General features: G+C 63.7%; 3 protein-coding genes across 8 annotated transcripts; 1 reads left to right on the top strand and 2 right to left on the bottom strand.

Annotated features, from left to right (window-relative positions):
* Positions 1 to 516: 516 nt before the first annotated feature.
* LOC106145737 (acrosin) lies at positions 517 to 6549 on the bottom strand. 4 transcript variants are annotated; one of them, XM_065049487.1, is made up of 8 exons: positions 6401 to 6484; positions 4311 to 4526; positions 3874 to 4027; positions 3053 to 3273; positions 2562 to 2756; positions 1976 to 2241; positions 1582 to 1727; positions 517 to 1044 (listed from the first exon to the last, which is right to left on the bottom strand). In XM_065049487.1, exons 2-8 carry the CDS (start codon positions 4424 to 4426, stop codon positions 706 to 708), a joined length of 1437 nt encoding a protein of 478 aa, XP_064905559.1. In that variant the 5' UTR covers positions 4427 to 4526; positions 6401 to 6484; the 3' UTR covers positions 517 to 705. The 4 variants fall into 4 exon arrangements, with proteins under 4 accessions (XP_064905559.1, XP_064905560.1, XP_064905562.1 ...); XM_065049488.1 differs by lacking the exon at positions 6401 to 6484 and adding an exon at positions 6221 to 6301; XM_065049490.1 differs by lacking the exon at positions 4311 to 4526 and having other exon boundaries at positions 6455 to 6549.
* ARSA (arylsulfatase A) lies at positions 5852 to 12706 on the top strand. Of its 3 annotated transcripts, XR_010469753.1 has the most exons (9): positions 5852 to 7080; positions 7521 to 7733; positions 8172 to 8390; positions 8838 to 9007; positions 9489 to 9613; positions 9790 to 9917; positions 10297 to 10399; positions 10514 to 11726; positions 11872 to 12706. XR_010469753.1 is itself a non-coding variant. In XM_065049484.1 (8 exons), exons 1-8 carry the CDS (start codon positions 6028 to 6030, stop codon positions 10813 to 10815), a joined length of 2313 nt encoding a protein of 770 aa, XP_064905556.1. In that variant the 5' UTR covers positions 5852 to 6027; the 3' UTR covers positions 10816 to 12706. The 3 variants fall into 3 exon arrangements, 2 of the variants coding, with proteins under 2 accessions (XP_064905556.1, XP_064905558.1); XM_065049484.1 differs by having other exon boundaries at positions 10514 to 12706; XM_065049486.1 differs by having other exon boundaries at positions 6631 to 7080; positions 7493 to 7733; positions 10514 to 12706.
* On the bottom strand, positions 12421 to 15757 carry LOC102095569 (acrosin). Its single transcript, XM_013367620.3, has 5 exons — positions 15205 to 15757; positions 14714 to 14908; positions 14269 to 14534; positions 13875 to 14020; positions 12421 to 12948 (listed from the first exon to the last, which is right to left on the bottom strand). The coding sequence occupies exons 1-5, from the start codon at positions 15270 to 15272 to the stop codon at positions 12610 to 12612; spliced, it is 1014 nt and encodes a 337-aa protein (XP_013223074.1). The 5' UTR covers positions 15273 to 15757; the 3' UTR covers positions 12421 to 12609.
* Between the last annotated feature and the right edge of the window lie 1953 nt (positions 15758 to 17710).

Below are 17710 nucleotides of genomic sequence, written 5' to 3'. Positions count from 1 at the left end.
TCCTTTTCTGCCTTTCCAGATGATCAGGACTCGATGTTTAGTACCAAAATATATCACGCCTTCACTTCCTGGATTGATCAGCAGACCATGTTCATAGATTCCTCAAATAACAGTATGGAGATTAAGTCCATGTCATATCTGTGGATGGAGGTCCAGCTCCTTACCTAGTCACTGGTGCAGATTTGGGGTCTTTCTAGATCCACATCTCCTGGGTCATGAGACAGACACTTTCAGGTTCACCGGTGCATGGTATACATACACACATACACCCACACACACACGGGGGCGGGTCCCACCAGTAACTGCCGCAACACACTCCTGCTTTCCAGCTGCTGTCCCAAAACCTATCGCCCCTATGATCTGTGCTCCCTCCTCCCAGCGCACCCTCACCCTCCTCTCTGCCCGGGCACGGTTCCAGCCCTGTGTGCCCCACGCGTCCGCCTGCAGCCTCGTCCTGCAGGGACGGGGAAGGGAGCCCTTGCCTTGCACGGGACGCTGGACTGGACAGAAGCATGGTTAGCTGTGAAAAAGGGACACTTTATTTCAAGAACTAAGTCAGCTTCAGCATTTGAGTGCACTCAGCAGAGAGTGGGCAGGACAGAGGTGGCCTTGGGCACTGAGGTGCCTTTGGATCCACAGACATGGCCCAGAAGGAAACAGTTGTGCTGCGCTGCAGCCTGCTCTGGATCTTGTCCATCCTGCTGATCAGGCAGTTTTTTTCTTAAGGGACTGCAGGAGCTTCTGCAGCTTCTTAAAGAATTCCACCAACTTGTTCTCTGGATATGGACAGGGCTTAAATGTGCCCTGTGTTGGCCTCTGTGTCTGGGGGGGGGCTGAGGTGACAAAGTGCTGTGGCGTTGGAGCAGAGGTTACTTCGTGGTGCAGCCCCATCTGCACCAGGATCCAGTCGTAGAAGTGCTGGGTGGAGGTGTACACTCCGGGCTGGAAGGGTCTGGCACAGCCATACCCCCAGCTGGTCACTCCAACCAGCCAGAAGTACTCAGCGTTGTTGTCTTTGCAGACGAGAGGGCCCCCGCTGTCCCCCTGCAGCGGGAGAGGGCGGTCAGGTGGGGCCCTGGAGGCGCTTTCTGGGCAGGGTCCCAGGGCTCTGGGACAAGGGGGCCCTGGGCAAGGAGCTGCAGCTGGGGAAGGGGAGGAGGGGGCTGGTGCTGGGAGCTCTGTGCCGGGCAGAGCTGGTGCTGGGAGGTGCTGTGCCGGGCAGAGCCGGCGCTGGGAGCTCTGTGCCGGGCAGAGCCGGTGCCGGGAGGTGCTGTGCCGGGCAGAGCCGGCGCTGGGAGCTCTGTGCCGGGCAGAGCCGGCGCTGGGAGGTGCTGTGCCGGGCAGAGCCGGCGCTGGGAGCTCTGTGCCGGGCAGAGCCGGCGCCGGGAGGTGCTGTGCCGGGCAGAGCCGGCGCCGGGAGGTGCTGTGCCGGGCAGAGCCAGCGCTGGGAGCGCTGGGGCGGCTGTGCTGGGCAGAGCCGGCGCTGGGAGGTGCTGTGCCGGGCAGAGCCGGCGCTGGGAGCCCTGGGGCGGCTGTGCCGGGGCTGCCTGCGCCGCTGGGACACTCGCAGCGCGCTCCTACCTGGCAGGTGTCGATGCCGCCCTGCGGGTAGCCAGCACACACGTTGTGGGAGTGGATGGCCCCTCCGTACCACCACGTGCTGTTGCAGAGCTGCAGGTCGATGAGGTGGACCTGGGCCTCCTGCAGCACATCACTGGCTTTTGCATCTGTGGGCACAGGAAGGAGTTGACACGCGGCTGCTGGTTCCCCGTTCTCCCCGTCGGGGTGAACCCCGTCCCCAGGGCTGGGCTTTGCATCCAAGGCACCGTGTTTCCCTCCCGCCTCGCCCTGGGCAGCGGCTCAGGCCCATCTGTCCACGGAGACCCGTCCCCGCAGCCCTGACTCTGTCAGGAAGCCCAGCGCGGCTCCCCGCCGTGCCCCGTGCCCCCGCACACGAGTGCTTTCGGGAACTCACTTCTGGCGGACGTGGAACCCCAACCACTGACGTAGCAGGATGTCAGCTCGGACACTCTCACTGTGGTGTCGGCCACACAAGCAAGCTGTATGTAGTCGTTGCACTGGATAGGGTGGTCTAGTTCCACCAATGCAATGTCATTCTCCTGCGTTCCATAGTCATAATATTTGTGAGACAGGACCCGCCTGACGTGACGCACTTGGGCCTCAGGGCCCAGCCGGGACAGCTGGGTGGTCCCGGCCACCACTCGCCACATCGCGTCGGTCCTGAGGGCAGATGGAGAGCGGGGTCAGAGGAGCGGAGCCTCGTCTGCACAGCCCAGCAGCTCCCGCCGGCTGCGCCACGAGCTGAGCGGAAAGCAGCGCTGCGGGGCGCGAGTGCCCTCGCGTGCCTTAGGCTGGAGGGACGTGGGGCTGGAGGCTGCTCGGAAGCGGTGGCCTGAGCCCTTCTCCCGAGCTGTCCCAGCTGGGCTGGGGAGAGCCTGGGCACTGGACGTGCTGCAAGGCGGTGGGATGGGAGCAGCGTGGTGTGGGGACATGGAACCCACCCGTGGTGCGGGGACATCCCTGTTCCCTGTGCTCCTTACCTGACCGTGACAAAGCAGTGGGCTGCTGTGAGGACCCACTGTGAGCTGATGAGGGACCCTCCACATTTGTGCGCTGCGCCTTGTTCCCAGAGTTCCTGGACGCTGACGATCCAGGGCCAGGCCCCCGGCTGGGCGTCCGTGCCACCCACAACGCGTGTCGAGCCATAAGAAGCCCTGGGCCGGAGCCCGCAGGTTCTGTAAGCAGAAACCCGTGACTGTCCTGCCCCATGGCGTGCTGCTGTTCGTGCTGACGCTCAGTGCCTGCCCTCCCCACAAGCGCTGACGGGCCAGGGAACCCCATGGGTGTGTGTCCATCTGCCCCGTTCCTGCTGTAGCCGCACTGACAGGTTGTGCAGCAGCCGGGGCGCTGGCAGGACCTGAGGCTCCCCCCAAAGCGGTTTGGAAAGCCGTGGTGTGGCCGCGGGGGACAAGTGATCCAGTGAACCCCATCAGGGCTCCCACGCTCCCTCCCAGAGCCTGGGGCCACTCACCCGCAGTTGTCCCACCCGTGCGCGGGCCAGCACACGGCCAGCAGGACGAGGAGCGGCAGCAGGTTCATGGCTGCCAGTGGCACGCGGCAGCCGCAGGAACCGAGGGCTCGTTGCCACCCGTGCAGCAGCCAAGTGCCCGCAGTTCTCGCGTTGCCCGCGGTGCCCGTGGCCCTGGGGCTGATGTCACAGAGTTGCTGGTTCTGGGTGCTGGGCACGCTGGCCTGGGGGGGAGGGGTGACACGGGGGGTTCCAAGCAGGAGGGGAGGCAGCAGCTGGGCTGGGACAGCCCGTCAGACCCGCCGGATGCTCTGCCAGCACGATGAGCATGTGCGGGCCCCGTTGCCGGCAGCAGCGCCCGGCTCCGAGCACTGCCCACTGCGAGCCAGCGGAGAAACCCAAGTGTGGCACCACGGCCTCTTTGGGAGGTTCACTGCCACGCTGCTCGCTGCAGCCTGTGCCACCAGCTCCTTCCCCCCATCACACACCACAGAACGCAGCTCCTGCCGGCAGCGTGCACACGCGCGGGGCTGCAGGAGCCCATCTGGTTACAGCCGCAGCAGGCGCGCGGTGATGTGTGATCCAAAAAACCAAGCACACCCAAGCAGCGTCAACCTTCCTGCACAAAGCACAGTGAAGCACGGATGCAGCACAGTCCACACAGCTGTGTCAGCCACAGCAACAGCCTCTGGCCAGCTTCACGTCCTTCCTGTCTGTGAGCTACAGTGCTGTTCCGGCATTTGTGGCACCTGGTATGTGTGTCAAAGACGTGCCATCCTAAGCTCTAGACACGGAAAGGTGTGTCTGCTCTCAGCCCCACTCACCATTCTCCACAGCTTGGGTAAATCCTGTGTCAGCCTCTCATCGGTTTGTCCGCTACGTCCGCACAGCAGAGCCGTGTCCACAGGCAGCAGCGCAGGGCAGCCCTGGCAGGAACGGGGAGCCAGCCGGGCGCGTTTGCAGAGCCAGTCTGGGTGCCTGCAGGGAGGGGAGCAGTGGCTTGAGGAACGGCAGCCTCAAAGCCCGTGGAAAGCGCGGGAGCTTCCTGCGGCCGTCCTGGCGCGTGTGGACAGACGGGAGACGCACAGCTGGGCGTGCGGCCTGGGCCCTGGACGGCAGGGCAGCCTTGTTGAAAAGTGGAATCGCTGCTCCCAAGGCCCTTGAGGCACAGCATGGCTTCACAGGCAGAGCTGCACCCCAAACAAACGGCACTTGAGGCTGCTTTGTTTTTGAAAATTGACCCGAAGGTGGTGCCCCATACCTGCTTGGAGCAGACAAGAGGCCTTCGACTGGACAACTTGTCTTCTGTGGACATTCCGCTAGTCCAGCACCAGATTTCACAGGTGGTGAAGGGGAACTGGTGTGAGAGGTGGCCATAATCACAGATAATTGACAGAAGAGTTGGGGTCACGCTGGGGAGAGGAATCTGGCAGGGACAGCAGTACCCATGGAAGTCCGGGTGACCAGCAAACAGCACCTGAAACACCAAATCTGTTCCCAGATGCAGTGAACCTGGGAGTGCCCAGATTGCTGTGGCCAGGCACAAAGCAAAATGGGCTCCGTTAATTATGCAGCAGTTTGGCCTCCTGCTGCGGCACCAGCCTCCTCGCTCTGCCTCTTGCCCTGAATAACTGATGCAGCAGCAGCAGCAGCATCCTCACGTGCCAGGGCCAGGCTGCTCAGAGGCACGGGGCTCGACACGCGGGGGGCCGGGGCTGCGGGGACGGGCTGAACTGGGGTGGACAGGGAGCAATGGAAAGCAGAGTTCACTGGCACACTGGAAAGTGGTTGTAACAGTGTGATGGGTCTTAAGAAATGATGAATAATAATAACAGGAAAATCCAGAGCTGAGTGATCACACGGGGTGGATGCAAAACACATGTGCATCTACATGAGCACCTCCAGACTAGGGCGTTAGTCAGTCTTGCCCTGCTCCTTTGGGCTGAGGCTCCTCAGCTCTGCCTGCTGTGTGGTCAATCCTAAACCACCGCCACTGTGCCTGTGCTTGTCCACCACCTCTGGCCTTGCTTTAATCTCCTTTTGGATGAGCTGAGCAGATGGAGGTCTCCAGAACATTAGACCCCAGTTCCTTCCTGTGCTTGTCTTCTGAGGTTTCTCTGGTTTTCAGAGCAGACACAGCAGTAGGGCACGGCCTTCCCGGGGTGCAGAACTCCCCCGTGTTTCTCCTTATCACTTCCTTCCACCAGAGAATTGCGGTTGCTCTTTGCACTGTCCCTTCCTCACTCTGATGATGAGTCATTGATCTGTAGGAATCGTGCTCCCACGTTCAGGCACAGCCAGCAGTCCCTGAGCCTGAACACAAAACTGCCATTGCTGCACAAAAGCACTTTGCTTGAAAAGTGCCCAGGCTCCCACAGGGAGCCCCAGACAATGCCACGCTGCTCACCAGGGCTGGGGAATCGGCACCCTGTGCACACCTGGACCAGAGCAGCCCCACTCACAGCTGGTCCACATCTGGAACAGAGCAGGTCCATTCATAATATGTGCACATATGGACCAGAGCAGCCCCACTCACATCTGGCCCACATCTGGAACAGAGTGGGTCCATTCATAATAGGTGCACATCTGGAGCTGAACAGCACCATTCACAACGTGTGCACATCTGGAGCAGAAAAAGGCTCTATACACTACATGTGCACATCTGGAGCAGAGCAGCTCCGTTAACAACCCCGCACATCTGGAGCAGAGTGGCTCCATTCACACCCCCGTGCACACCTGGAGCAGAACGGCTCCACTCGCACCCCGTGCTCCGTTGGCTGTGCCCGCAGCAGCCGGGCCGGGGGCAGCCGGGACATGGCCCGCCGCCGCACGCCGGGCCGCCACTCCGGTCCCGGGACAGCCCCGGTGTGTGTGCGGGGCAGCCGGGCTGCGGGGCCTTTCCCCGGCACCTGGGCGGACACACGGGCCGAGCCCTCAGCGCCGGGCGGGCAGCGCCGGGGGTTCTGTGGGGAACCCCCATGGTGATGAACCGCCCCGGACCGCAGCGCCCCGGCCGGGCCCGGGTGCCGGGAGACGGCCTGGGGCGGGCACGGGGCGCGGGAGGGGCTGCGAGGGACCGACCCGCCGTGAGGGACCGACCCGGCCCGAGGGACCGACCCGCCGTGACGAACCGGCCCGGCCCGAGGGACCGACCCGCCGTGAGGGACCGACCTGCCGTGAGGGACCGACCCGGCCCGAGGGACCGACCCGCCGTGAGGGACCGACCCGCCGTGACGGATCGACCCGGCCCGAGGGACCGACCCGCCGTGAGGGATCGACCCGGCCCGAGGGACCGACCCGCCGTGAGGGATCGACCCGGCCCGAGGGACCGACCCGGCCCGAGGGACCGACCTGCCGTGACGGACCGACCCGCCGTGACGAACCGACCCGCCGTGACGGACCGACCTGCCGTGACGGACCGACCCGGCCCGAGGGACCGACCCGCCGTGACGGACCGACCGCGCGCGGCCCCTCGCTGGAGCTGTCCCGGGCGGACTACACTTCCCGGCGTGCCCCGCGGTGGGCTGGTCACGTGGCCAGTCACGTGGCCGCGCGGTAGGGCGCGGTTCGGTGAAGCGCTCGGTCGGCGCCGCTCGGCCGGGGCCGGAACGGGGCTGTGGGTCCTGCCGGGCACCGACCGGACCGGACCGGACCGGCCGCACCGCGGGAGGGCAGCGCTGTGCCCCGTGCTGCGCGCGTGTCTGCGGGGCCTCCACGCGCGGCAGCGCCATGGGGCCGTGGGGCCGGTCCCCGCCGCGGGTCCCGGTGCTGCCGCGGGTCCCGGTGCTGCCGCGGGTCCCGGTGCTGCCGCGGGTCCCGGTGCTGCCGTGGGTCCTGGTGCTGCTGGCCCTTCGCGGAGCGGCCGGTGCGCCCCCCAGCTTCGTCCTGATACTCGCGGACGACCTGGGCTTCGGGGACCTGGGCAGCTACGGGCACCCGTCCTCTGCCACCCCCAGCCTGGACCGCATGGCCGCCCGCGGGCTGCGCTTCACCAACTTCTACAGCAGCTCCCCGGTGTGCAGCCCGTCCCGGTACGTCCCCGCCCGCTGTGCAGGGCCCCGGGGGGTGGCGGTGTCGGACAGGGCTGGGACACCGCTCGGGACCTGCGGGACTGGGGGGCACGGGGGCGGTGAACCTGCGGTGTCCCAGGGGGCCCGGAGGTCCAGCGGGTTTATGGGCGGTGTGTCCCGGCAGACCGGGAGGAGGCGGAGGCGGCTGCGGGCGCGGGGCCGGGGGCCGGGCTGGCGGGCGCGGGGCCGGGCTGGCGGGCGCGGGGCCGGGCTGGCGGGGCCGGGGGCCGGGCTGGCGGGCGCGGGGCCGGGCTGGCGGGCGCGGGGCCGGGGGCCGGGCTGGCGGGGCCGGGGGCCGGGGGCCGGGCTGGCGGGGCCGGGGGCCGGGCGGGCTCTGCCCAGCGCCGTGCCCAGCGCCGCTCCTCTCCCGCAGCGCCGCGCTGCTGACCGGCCGCTTCCAGATGCGCTCGGGGGTTTACCCCGGCGTGTTCGACCCCGGCTCGCGGGGAGGCCTGCCGCTGTCCGAGGTCACCATCGCCGAGCTGCTGAAGGCTGAGGGCTACGCCACAGCCATGGTTGGCAAGTGGCACCTGGGCCTGGGGATTAACGGCTCCTTCCTGCCCACCCACCAGGGCTTTGACCACTTCTTGGGGGTGCCCTACTCCCATGACCAGGTGAGAGGCCTGTCAAGCGCGGACGGGTGTCCCGGGGCCAGCTGGGGAGCACGGCTGGAAGGTGACTTTGTGAGAGCACACGGGTGGGTGCCTGCCTGGGTGTGGGGCTGCGGGCTGGGAGGCGGGTGCTGGGGAGGAAAGCCTGCCCCTGCGGTGCTCCTGTGAGAGGGCAGCCTGCAGAACGTGGGGGGCAGTTGTGCGCACATAGGCTCCTTGTGAAGGGAGGGAGCATCTGCTTCTGGGCTAAAAGGAAACATCTGAATTGCTGCCAGGGGAAAATGATGTTGGAGCAGCGTGGTCCTTGGTCACTTCCAGGGTGGGCACACACCTGCCCAAAGGATGTCTGTAGGACCTGGTGCTGGGCCGCTGTGAGATGCTTTGCTCCCCTCAGTGTCCTGCAACACAGATAAAAGACAAAGTGTTTTTTGTTCTTTCTAGGGCCCCTGCCAGAATCTCACCTGCTTCCCACCCAACATCAAGTGTTTTGGGACTTGCGACCAAGGCTTAGTGCCAGTCCCGCTGCTCTGGAACCAGAGCATTGTACAGCAGCCGGTCTCCTTCCCTGATCTGGTGCCACGCTACAACAAATTCTCACGGGACTTCATCGCTGACTGTGCCCGACGAGGTGTCCCCTTCCTGCTCTACTACGCCTCACACGTAGGAGAAGGGGAGGGCTGCTCCGTGCCCAGGGGTGGGGAAGGGAACCTTTGTCCTGTGGGGAAAGCGAGGAGGCACCTCGGCCCCTGCAGCCCCAGGCTGTGCCGAGCACTCGTTACCTGCCGGTGGATGACGTGGCGTTGCTGTTCCCATGCCTAGGGCTTGTGGCAGCACCGTTCCGATAACGTTACCGAGCTTGCCCATTTCTCTGGACCAGCAGTCCACCTGGGAGAACTCCCCACTCCAGGTCTCTGCATCCCCTCCTGGGGCTCAGCTCCTTTGTGCCATTTCCAAGAGATGCGTCTGAAGCTCGGGAGCAAGCCTTATCTCATGGCTGTTGTCACATGCCTCCATGTCCCAGCTGCGGTGCTCACTGTCCCCATGTGAACTGGGAACCAGATGCAGCTCTGGGATTTTGTGCATCAGTCTTCTCTGCCCTTTCCCCAGCACACACACTACCCCCAGTTTGCAAGCCGGGAGTACGCAGGGCAATCGCGGCGTGGGCCGTTTGGTGACGCGCTCTCGGAGTTTGATGGTTCGGTGGGAGAGCTGCTGCAGGCACTGCAGGAAAATGGTCTTGCCAACACGACCTTGGTGTTTTTCACCTCTGACAACGGGTGAGTGGGCTCGGCGGGGCACTTCCTCACTGGTGAGATTCTGCTGCCCTGGCGTGGGGGGACTGGAGGGGGCATTGGTTGACTGGGGCAAAGGGCATGTGCTGTGGCATTGCCAGGTGAGACCCCAGTGACCTGAAGTGAGTAAGAGGTAAATGCTGCCTGGGAGAGGAGCCAGTGCACAATGTGCCCCGCGTTCCTGTGGCTCAGCTGTGCCCCTCATGGGCAGAAACCTCACAGGGTTCAGGCCAGGAGCCTGCAGCCCCAGTGTACCCCTGTGCCCTTCTTGTGTGGGTGGTGTCATCTCTGGTGCCCTGCTCAGGCGTCTCGCACGCCTTGGCCCCGTCACCTGCCCCAGGCCCGCCTGGCGAGGCCGAGCAGGGTGGCAGTGCCGCTCGCTGGCGCCATGGCCGCATTGCCAGTGCCAGGGAAGGGCTGGCGGGAACCTGTGGAGCTGATGGTAGGTGGTTCTTCTCTTCCACAGCCCTTCCACCATGCGGATGGCGCGTGGGGGCAGCTCTGGCCTTCTGAAGTGTGGGAAAGGCACAACATACGAAGGTGGCATGCGGGAACCAGCAGTGGCTTATTGGCCAGGCCGTATTAGCCCAGGTCAGACTTGGCACTGCTTGTGCATTCGGTGTGCTGGTGCCAGCCAAGGCAGGGGTGTCATGGCACCTCGACCACCCCGGGGCAAGCGGAGGGTGGGAGAGAAGTGAGTGTGGCAGGAATGGGAGCGATATCAGGTGCTTGAACCTTTCCTTGTGCCTTATTGTCATGAGTGACAGGAGTGACACATGAGCTGGCAAGCACCCTGGACATCCTGCCAACACTGGCTACCCTGGCTGGAGCAGCTCTTCCCAAAGTTGCCCTGGATGGCTATGACCTGAGTCCAGTGCTGTTTGGGTCAGGGAAGGTGAGTCCTGTGGCTGGTTTGGCTGCACAAAGGCTGGGTGTGGGGCTGGAGCTGTGTGCCTGGTGAGCAGAACCAGCTGGAGGTCAGGGGGGATCCGTGAGCTGGGACTTTGTCTGGCCTGGGGGATGCCATGGGGTTCTTGGGCTTCCCCAGGCTGCTCAGCGCTAACACCCAAGCCCCGTGGCTACGGTGGATGGGCAGAGCCCCAGCAGCTTTGAGGAGGGAGCAAAGGGGGTGCTACTGCTTCCCTCTCTCTGGCCATGTTCTGTCTGGGGTGCCAGGGCTCCTGTGTGACTCCCTAGGGTCTCTGCCTGGTCCTGTTCCAGGCTCTTTGGCCTCGTGGCTGCACAGGTGAGCTTAGCTCTGCTGCCTCCCACAGAGCCCCCGTCAGGCGATGTTCTTCTACCCGCCGTCCCCTGATCTGCTGCACGGCGCCTTTGCTGTCAGGCTTGGGAAGTACAAGGCCCACTACTTCACGCAAGGTTAGTGCTGCCTCCTTGTCTCTGCGCGGCAGCTTTGTGAAGTTCTTTATGGCCTGGCTGTCCAAAGCTCAAAGAGAAGAAACTGAGCTACACCAGCTGCCGGTTTCTTTGCAGGTTCCTTTCACAGTGACACAACCCCAGACCAGGCTTGCCACGGACTGACCCCGCTGACCCCTCACTTGCCACCACTGCTCTTCGACCTGGAGTCAGACCCAGCCGAGAACTATGATCTGCTGCAGAGCGGCGCAGGGCCAGAGGTTCTGCAAGTCCTCAAGGAGATCGAGCTGCAGAAAGTGCTTTTTGAACAGAGCATGGAGTTTGGGGAAAGCCAGATAAGGAAGGGCAAGGATCCTGCCCTGCAGCCCTGCTGCGCGCCGAGCTGCGCTCCTAAGCCTTCCTGCTGCCGCTGCTCCTAGCCTCTCGCTGCCCCATCATCCACACTGCAACCCTATCCCAAACACACCAGACGTGCCCCCAGCCCCCGACTAACCAAGCTCAGCCGCAGAGCTACCCCAGAGCTGTGGCTCAGTGACACCCCTGACTAACGGAGCAGTGGGGTCACGCACTGTGGGCTGGGGACGTTACCAGCCCTGCCAGGAGCGCGGGTCCGCAGACCCTGTGCTCTGTGCTGGGTGATCAAGCTGCGACTTCTTGACAGAGAAACCCAGAGCTGTTTTGGGAGGGACCATGCTACAGCATCATGTCCAGAGCCAGAATGACTCCTTTCAAACTGTGACCAAGATGAAGCCAAGGACACTTTCCAGTGTGCGGAGACCCCAGCTCAGCGGGAGGCACGCTGCGCACCCCTGGCTGGGGACTTGCAGGGCCAAGAGCGCAGCAAGAGGAGGGTGGGCTGGATGGTCCTGGCACCCGCAGCGGCAGGGCCTGGTGCAGCTGGAGCAGAGGGGACGTGCCTGGGTGGGGAGCAGCGCAGGGTGTGCGTGCTCAGGCACCCGCACGTCCTCTGGGACTGCAGGAGTGGGGATGCGGCTGGTGGCTGGCGGGTCTGTGGATGCTGGGGCTGATCAGTCAGGTGGGCTGCGCCCACACGCCATCCTCATGACCGAAAGGGCCTCTCCTCTTGCTCGTGAGCTAGTCCGGCTTAAAGCTCAGAAGTGAATTGGACGAGCACGGCACTGGAGTTTCCAGCTGCTGGGTCCCTGTGACCTGCGTCCCCTCTGCCATTGCTGCCCCTGGAGCCACCCCCACCCAGTACAGAGTGGGGCCACCTGGAAAATGATTTGGAATTGCTCTAGAAAAGAAGGTGGGACACAGTGTGGTGATCAGGTGCAGAGCTGTCAAACAAACCGAACAGCAACTTGCTTAGGTATGACTGGCTCCTTCATCCCCGCCTTCTCACCATTGCCATGCTCGTACACCCTCCTCATCTTCCCTGGCCCCTCCCTTTCTCCACCCGTCACCTCCCAAACAAGGGATCTATCCCCAGTTTTTGTTCCCCTCCTTGCTCCCAGGTTGCTACATCTGCGAACGGATTGGGTGTTTCAGGTGCTGTTTGCTGGTCACCTTGGGCTGCCACGGTGTGACGGGTTCCTGGGTACTGCTGTCCCTGCCAGATTCCTCTCCCCAGCGTGACCCCAACTCTTCTGTCAGTTATCTGTGATGGTGGCCACCTCACGTCAGTCCCCCTTCACCACCTGTGCAACTGGCTCTTATGGCACTGTACCTCCTCCAGCTTCTCAATCTGTTTGCCATGGGCAGCTGTTTCTCGTGCCACGCTCAGGAGTTCCCTGGCTCTGTTCAGGCAGACGAGGCTCGTGCCAGGCCCTGACCACCCGCCCTGTGCCGTACGCATACCCTCAAAGTTCTCTGCAACTCACATCATTTTTTCCAGCCATGACGTGCCACCCTGTCCGTCCCATGGTGGCTCTGGGCACCCTCCTCTCTGCCCGGGCACGGTTCCAGCCCTGTGTGCCCCACGCGTCCGCCTGCAGCCTCGTCCTGCAGGGACGGGGAAGGGAGCCCTTGCCTTGCACGGGACGCTGGACTGGACAGAAGCATGGTTAGCTGTGAAAAAGGGACACTTTATTTCAAGAACTAAGTCAACTTCAGCATTTGAGTGCACTCAGCAGAGAGTGGGCAGGACAGAGGTGGCCTTGGGCACTGAGGTGCCTTTGGATCCACAGACATGGCCCAGAAGGAAACAGTTGTGCTGCGCTGCAGCCTGCTCTGGATCTTGTCCATCCTGCTGATCAGGCAGTTTTTCCCTTCAGGTACTGCAGGAGCTCCTGCAGCTTCTTAAAGAATTCCTCCAGCTTCTCGTGTGGAAATAGACAGGGCTTAAATGTGCCCTGTGTTGGCCTCTGTGTCTGGGGGGGGGCTGAGGTGACAAAGTGCTGTGGCGTTGGAGCAGAGGTTACTTCGTGGTGCAGCCCCATCTGCACCAGGATCCAGTCGTAGAAGTGCTGGGTGGAGGTGTACACTCCGGGCTGGAAGGGTCTGGCGCAGCCTTCCCCCCAGCTGGTCACTCCAACCAGCCAGAAGTACTCAGCGTTGTTGTCTTTGCAGACGAGAGGGCCCCCGCTGTCCCCCTGCAGCGGGAGAGGGCGGTCAGGTGGGGCCCTGGAGGCGCTTTCTGGGCAGGGTCCCAGGGCTCTGGGACAAGGGGGCCCTGGGCAAGGAGCTGCAGCTGGGGAAGGGGAAGAGGGAGCTGGTGCTGGGAGGTGCTGTGCCGGGCAGAGCTGGTGCTGGGAGGTGCTGTGCCGGGCAGAGCCGGCGCTGGGAGGTGCTGTGCCGGGCAGAGCCGGCGCTGGGAGGTGCTGTGCCGGGCAGAGCCGGGCTGGGAGGTGCTGTGCCGGGCAGAGCCGGCGCTGGGAGGTGCTGTGCTGGGCAGAGCCGGGCTGGGAGGTGCTGTGCCGGGCAGAGCCGGCGCTGGGAGCTCTGTGCCGGGCAGAGCCGGCGCCGGGAGGTGCTGTGCCGGGCAGAGCCGGGCTGGGAGGTGCTGTGCCGGGCAGAGCCAGCGCTGGGAGCTCTGTGCTGGGCAGAGCCGGGCTGGGAGGTGCTGTGCCGGGCAGAGCCAGCGCTGGGAGCTCTGTGCTGGGCAGAGCCGGCACTGGGAGGTGCTGTGTCGGGCAGAGCCGGCGCTGGGAGCTCTGTGCCGGGCAGAGCCGGCGCCGGGAGGTGCTGTGCCGGGCAGAGCTGGTGCTGGGAGGTGCTGTGCTGGGCAGAGCCGGCGCTGGGAGGTGCTGTGCCGGGCAGAGCCGGCGCTGGGAGCTCTGTGCCGGGCAGAGCCGGTGCCGGGAGGTGCTGTGCTGGGCAGAGCCGGCGCCGGGAGGTGCTGTGCCGGGCAGAGCCGGTGCTGGGAGCTCTATGCCGGGCAGAGCCGGCGCTGGGAGGTGCTGTGCCGGGCAGAGCCGGCGCTGGGAGGTGCTGTGCCGGGCAGAGCCGGTGCTGGGAGCGCTGGGGCGGCTGTGCCAGGGCTGCCTGCGCCGCTGGGACACTCGCAGCGCGCTCCTACCTGGCAGGTGTCGATGCCGCCCTGCGGGTAGCCAGCACACACGTTGTGGGAGTGGATGGCCCCTCCGTACCACCACGTGCTGTTGCAGAGCTGCAGGTCGATGAGGTGGACCTGGGCCTCCTGCAGCACATCACTGGCTTTTGCATCTGTGGGCACAGGAAGGAGTTAACACGCGGCTGCTGGTTCCCCGTTCTCCCCGTCGGGGTGAACCCCGTCCCCAGGGCTGGGCTTTGCATCCAAGGCACCGTGTTTCCCTCCCGCCTCGCCCTGGGCAGCGGCTCAGGCCCATCTCTCCACGGAGACCCGTCCCCGCAGCCCTGACTCTGTCAGGAAGCCCAGCGCGGCTCCCCGCCGTGCCCCGTGCCCCCGCGCACAAGTGCTTTCGGGAACTCACTTCTGGCGGACGTGGAACCCCAACCACTGACGTAGCAGGATGTCAGCTCGGACACTCTCACTGTGGTGTCGGCCACACAAGCAAGCTGTATGTAGTCGTTGCACTGGACAGGGTGGTCCAGTTCCAGCAGCGCAATGTCGTTCCTGTCCGTGTTACTGTCGTAATGTTGATGAGACAGTAACTGTCTGATACGACGCACTTGGGCCTCGGGGCCCAGCCGGGACAGCTGGGTGGCCCCGAGCACCACGCGCCACCTCGTGACGTTCCTGAGGGCAGATGGAGAGCGGGGTCAGAGGAGCGGAGCCTCGTCTGCACAGCCCAGCAGCTCCCGCCGGCTGCGCCACGAGCTGAGCGGAAAGCAGCGCTGCGGGGCGCGAGTGCCCTCGCGTGCCTTAGGCTGGAGGGACGTGGGGCTGGAGGCTGCTCGGAAGCGGTGGCTCCTTACCAGACATTGAAGAAGCAGTGGGCTGCTGTGAGGACCCACTGTGAGCTGATGAGGGACCCTCCACATACATGCGTTGTGGCTGATTTCCAGGGTTTTTGGATGCTGACGATCCAGGGCCAGGCCCCCGGCTGGGCGTCCGTGCCACCCACAACGCGTGTCGAGCCATAAGAAGCCCTGGGCCGGAGCCCGCAGGTTCTGTAAGCAGAAACCCGTGACTGTCCTGCCCCATGGCGTGCTGCTGTTCGTGCTGACGCTCAGTGCCTGCCCTCCCCACAAGCGCTGACGGGCCAGGGAACCCCATGGGTGTGGGTCCATCTGCCCCGTTCCTGCTGTAGCCGCACTGACAGGTTGTGCAGCAGCCGGGGCGCTGGCAGGACCTGAGGCTCCCCCCAAAGCGGTTTGGAAAGCCGTGGTGTGGCCGCGGGGGACAAGTGATCCAGTGAACCCCATCAGGGCTCCCACGCTCCCTCCCAGAGCCTGGGGCCACTCACCCGCAGTTGTCCCACCCGTGCGCGGGCCAGCACACGGCCAGCAGGACGAGGAGCGGCAGCAGGTTCATGGCTGCCAGTGGCACGCGGCAGCCGCAGGAACCGAGGGCTCGTTGCCACCCGTGCAGCAGCCAAGTGCCCGCAGTTCTCGCGTTGCCCGCGGTGCCCGTGGCCCTGGGGCTGATGTCACAGAGTTGCTGGTTCTGGGTGCTGGGCACGCTGGCCTGGGGGGGAGGGGTGACACGGGGGGTTCCAAGCAGGAGGGGAGGCAGCAGCTGGGCTGGGACAGCCCGTCAGACCCGCCGGATGCTCTGCCAGCACGATGAGCATGTGCGGGCCCCGTTGCCGGCAGCAGCGCCCGGCTCCGAGCACTGCCCACTGCGAGCCAGCGGAGAAACCCAAGTGTGGCACCACGACCTCTTTGGGAGGTTCACTGCCACGCTGCTCGCTGCAGCCTGTGCCACCAGCTCCTTCCCCCCATCACACACCACAGAACGCAGCTCCTGCCGGCAGCGTGCACACGCGCGGGGCTGCAGGAGCCCATCTGGTTACAGCCGCAGCAGGCGCGCGGTGACGTGTGAGCAGGACGAGCCCGGTGTTCCCCGTGGTGCACACACGTGTGGGAGTACACGTGCTGGTACGTCTGTCTGTGCGGTGTGCTCTGTGTGTGTGTGCCCATGTGCACTACGTGTGGGTGCAGTCAGTGTCTCCTTGCGCTTCCCATCTATGCATAATGCACTGTGGATGCACGCCGTACACACGCTGGATGCACAGCGCACACACTGTGGATGCACGCCGTACACACGCTGGATGCACAGCGCGCACTGTGGATGCACACTGTACACACGCTGGATGCACAGCGCACACACTGTGGATGCACGCTGTACACACGCTGGATGCACAGCGCACACACTGTGGATGCACGCCGTACACACGCTGGATGCACAGCGCACACACTGTGGATGCACGCCGTACACACGCTGGATGCACGCTGTACACACGCTGGATGCACGCTGTACACACGCTGGATGCACGCCCTATACACGCTGGATGCACAGCGCGCGCACTGTGGATGCACGCCGTACACACGCTGGATGCACAGTGCACACGCTGGATGCACGCTGTACACACGCTGGATGCACAGTGCACATGCTGGATGCACAGTGCACATGCTGGATGCACGCTGTACACACGCTGGATGCACAGTGCACACACTGTGGATGCACGCTGTACACACGCTGGATGCACAGTGCACACACTGTGGATGCACGCCGTACACACGCTGGATGCACAGTGCACACGCTGGATGCACGCTGTACACATGCTGGATGCACAGCGCACACGCTGGATGCACAGTGCACACACACTGTGGATGCACGCTGTACACACACTGGATGCACAGTGCACACACTGTGGATGCACGCTGTACACACGCTGGATGCACAGCGCACACACTGTGGATGCACGCTGTACACACGCTGGATGCACAGCGCACACACTGTGGATGCACGCTGTACACACGCTGGATGCACAGCGCACATGCTGGATGCACAGTGCACACACACTGTGGATGCACAGTGCACAAACTCTGGACGCACACTGTGCACGCACCGTATGCATGCTGTACACACTGTATGCATGCTGTACACACTGTGTTTGCACACCGTACACACGCAGTGGATGTAGAGGACATACACTGTGGATGCACACTCTGCACACACTTGATGCACACTGTACACATGCCGTGTGGTACAGTGAGCCTGTGGGTGTGCTCACCATGGCTGTGTGTTCACAGGGCAGTGTGCTTTGTGTGTGGGCATTTTGTGTGTGTGCACGCTGAGTGTGCATGCCTTCCACTGTGCATGACATGGATGTGCACTGCTTGGTGTGTTCATGTGTGGGGTGTGTGCACATGTGTGCTGGTAGGTAGTGTTTGTGTGTACTCTGTGTGTGCACACGTGTTGGTGTGCAGTGTGTATGCATGTGTGTACTGGTGTGCCCGCATGTGTGCAGCATTTCTGTACAGTGTGCTGGAGGGTATGTGTGAGTGTTGGTGTGCAGTGTGCATGTGCACATGTGCGTGTGTTGGTGTGCAGTGTGTTGGGGTATGCATGGTGCGTTGGGGGGTGTGTGTGTGTTGGTGTGCGTGTGCAGTGTGTCGGTGCACAGTCTGTTGGTGTGCGTGACTGTCAGTGTACGTGAGCGTCAGTGCGCTGTGTATTGGGGTGTGTGGATGCACCGTGTGTCGGTGTGTTGATGTGTGGATGCACGGTGTGTCGTTGTGCTGGTGTGTTGATGTGTGGATGCACCGTGTGTCAGTGTGCTGGTGTGTTGATGTGCTGACGCACCGTGTGTCGGTGTGTCGGTGTGTTGATGTGTTGATGCACCGTGTGTCGGTGTGCTGGTGTGTTGATGTGCTGACGCACCGTGTGTCAGTGTGCTGGTGTGTTGATGTGCTGACGCACCGTGTGTCGGTGTGTCGGTGTGTTGATGTGCTGACGCACCGTGT

This window comes from Columba livia, chromosome 1, assembly GCF_036013475.1.
Source record: "Columba livia isolate bColLiv1 breed racing homer chromosome 1, bColLiv1.pat.W.v2, whole genome shotgun sequence".
NCBI lineage: Eukaryota > Metazoa > Chordata > Aves > Columbiformes > Columbidae > Columba > Columba livia.
The sequence above is the reverse complement of the archived record's forward strand: the minus strand, read 5'-3'. Positions and strand labels throughout refer to the sequence as shown.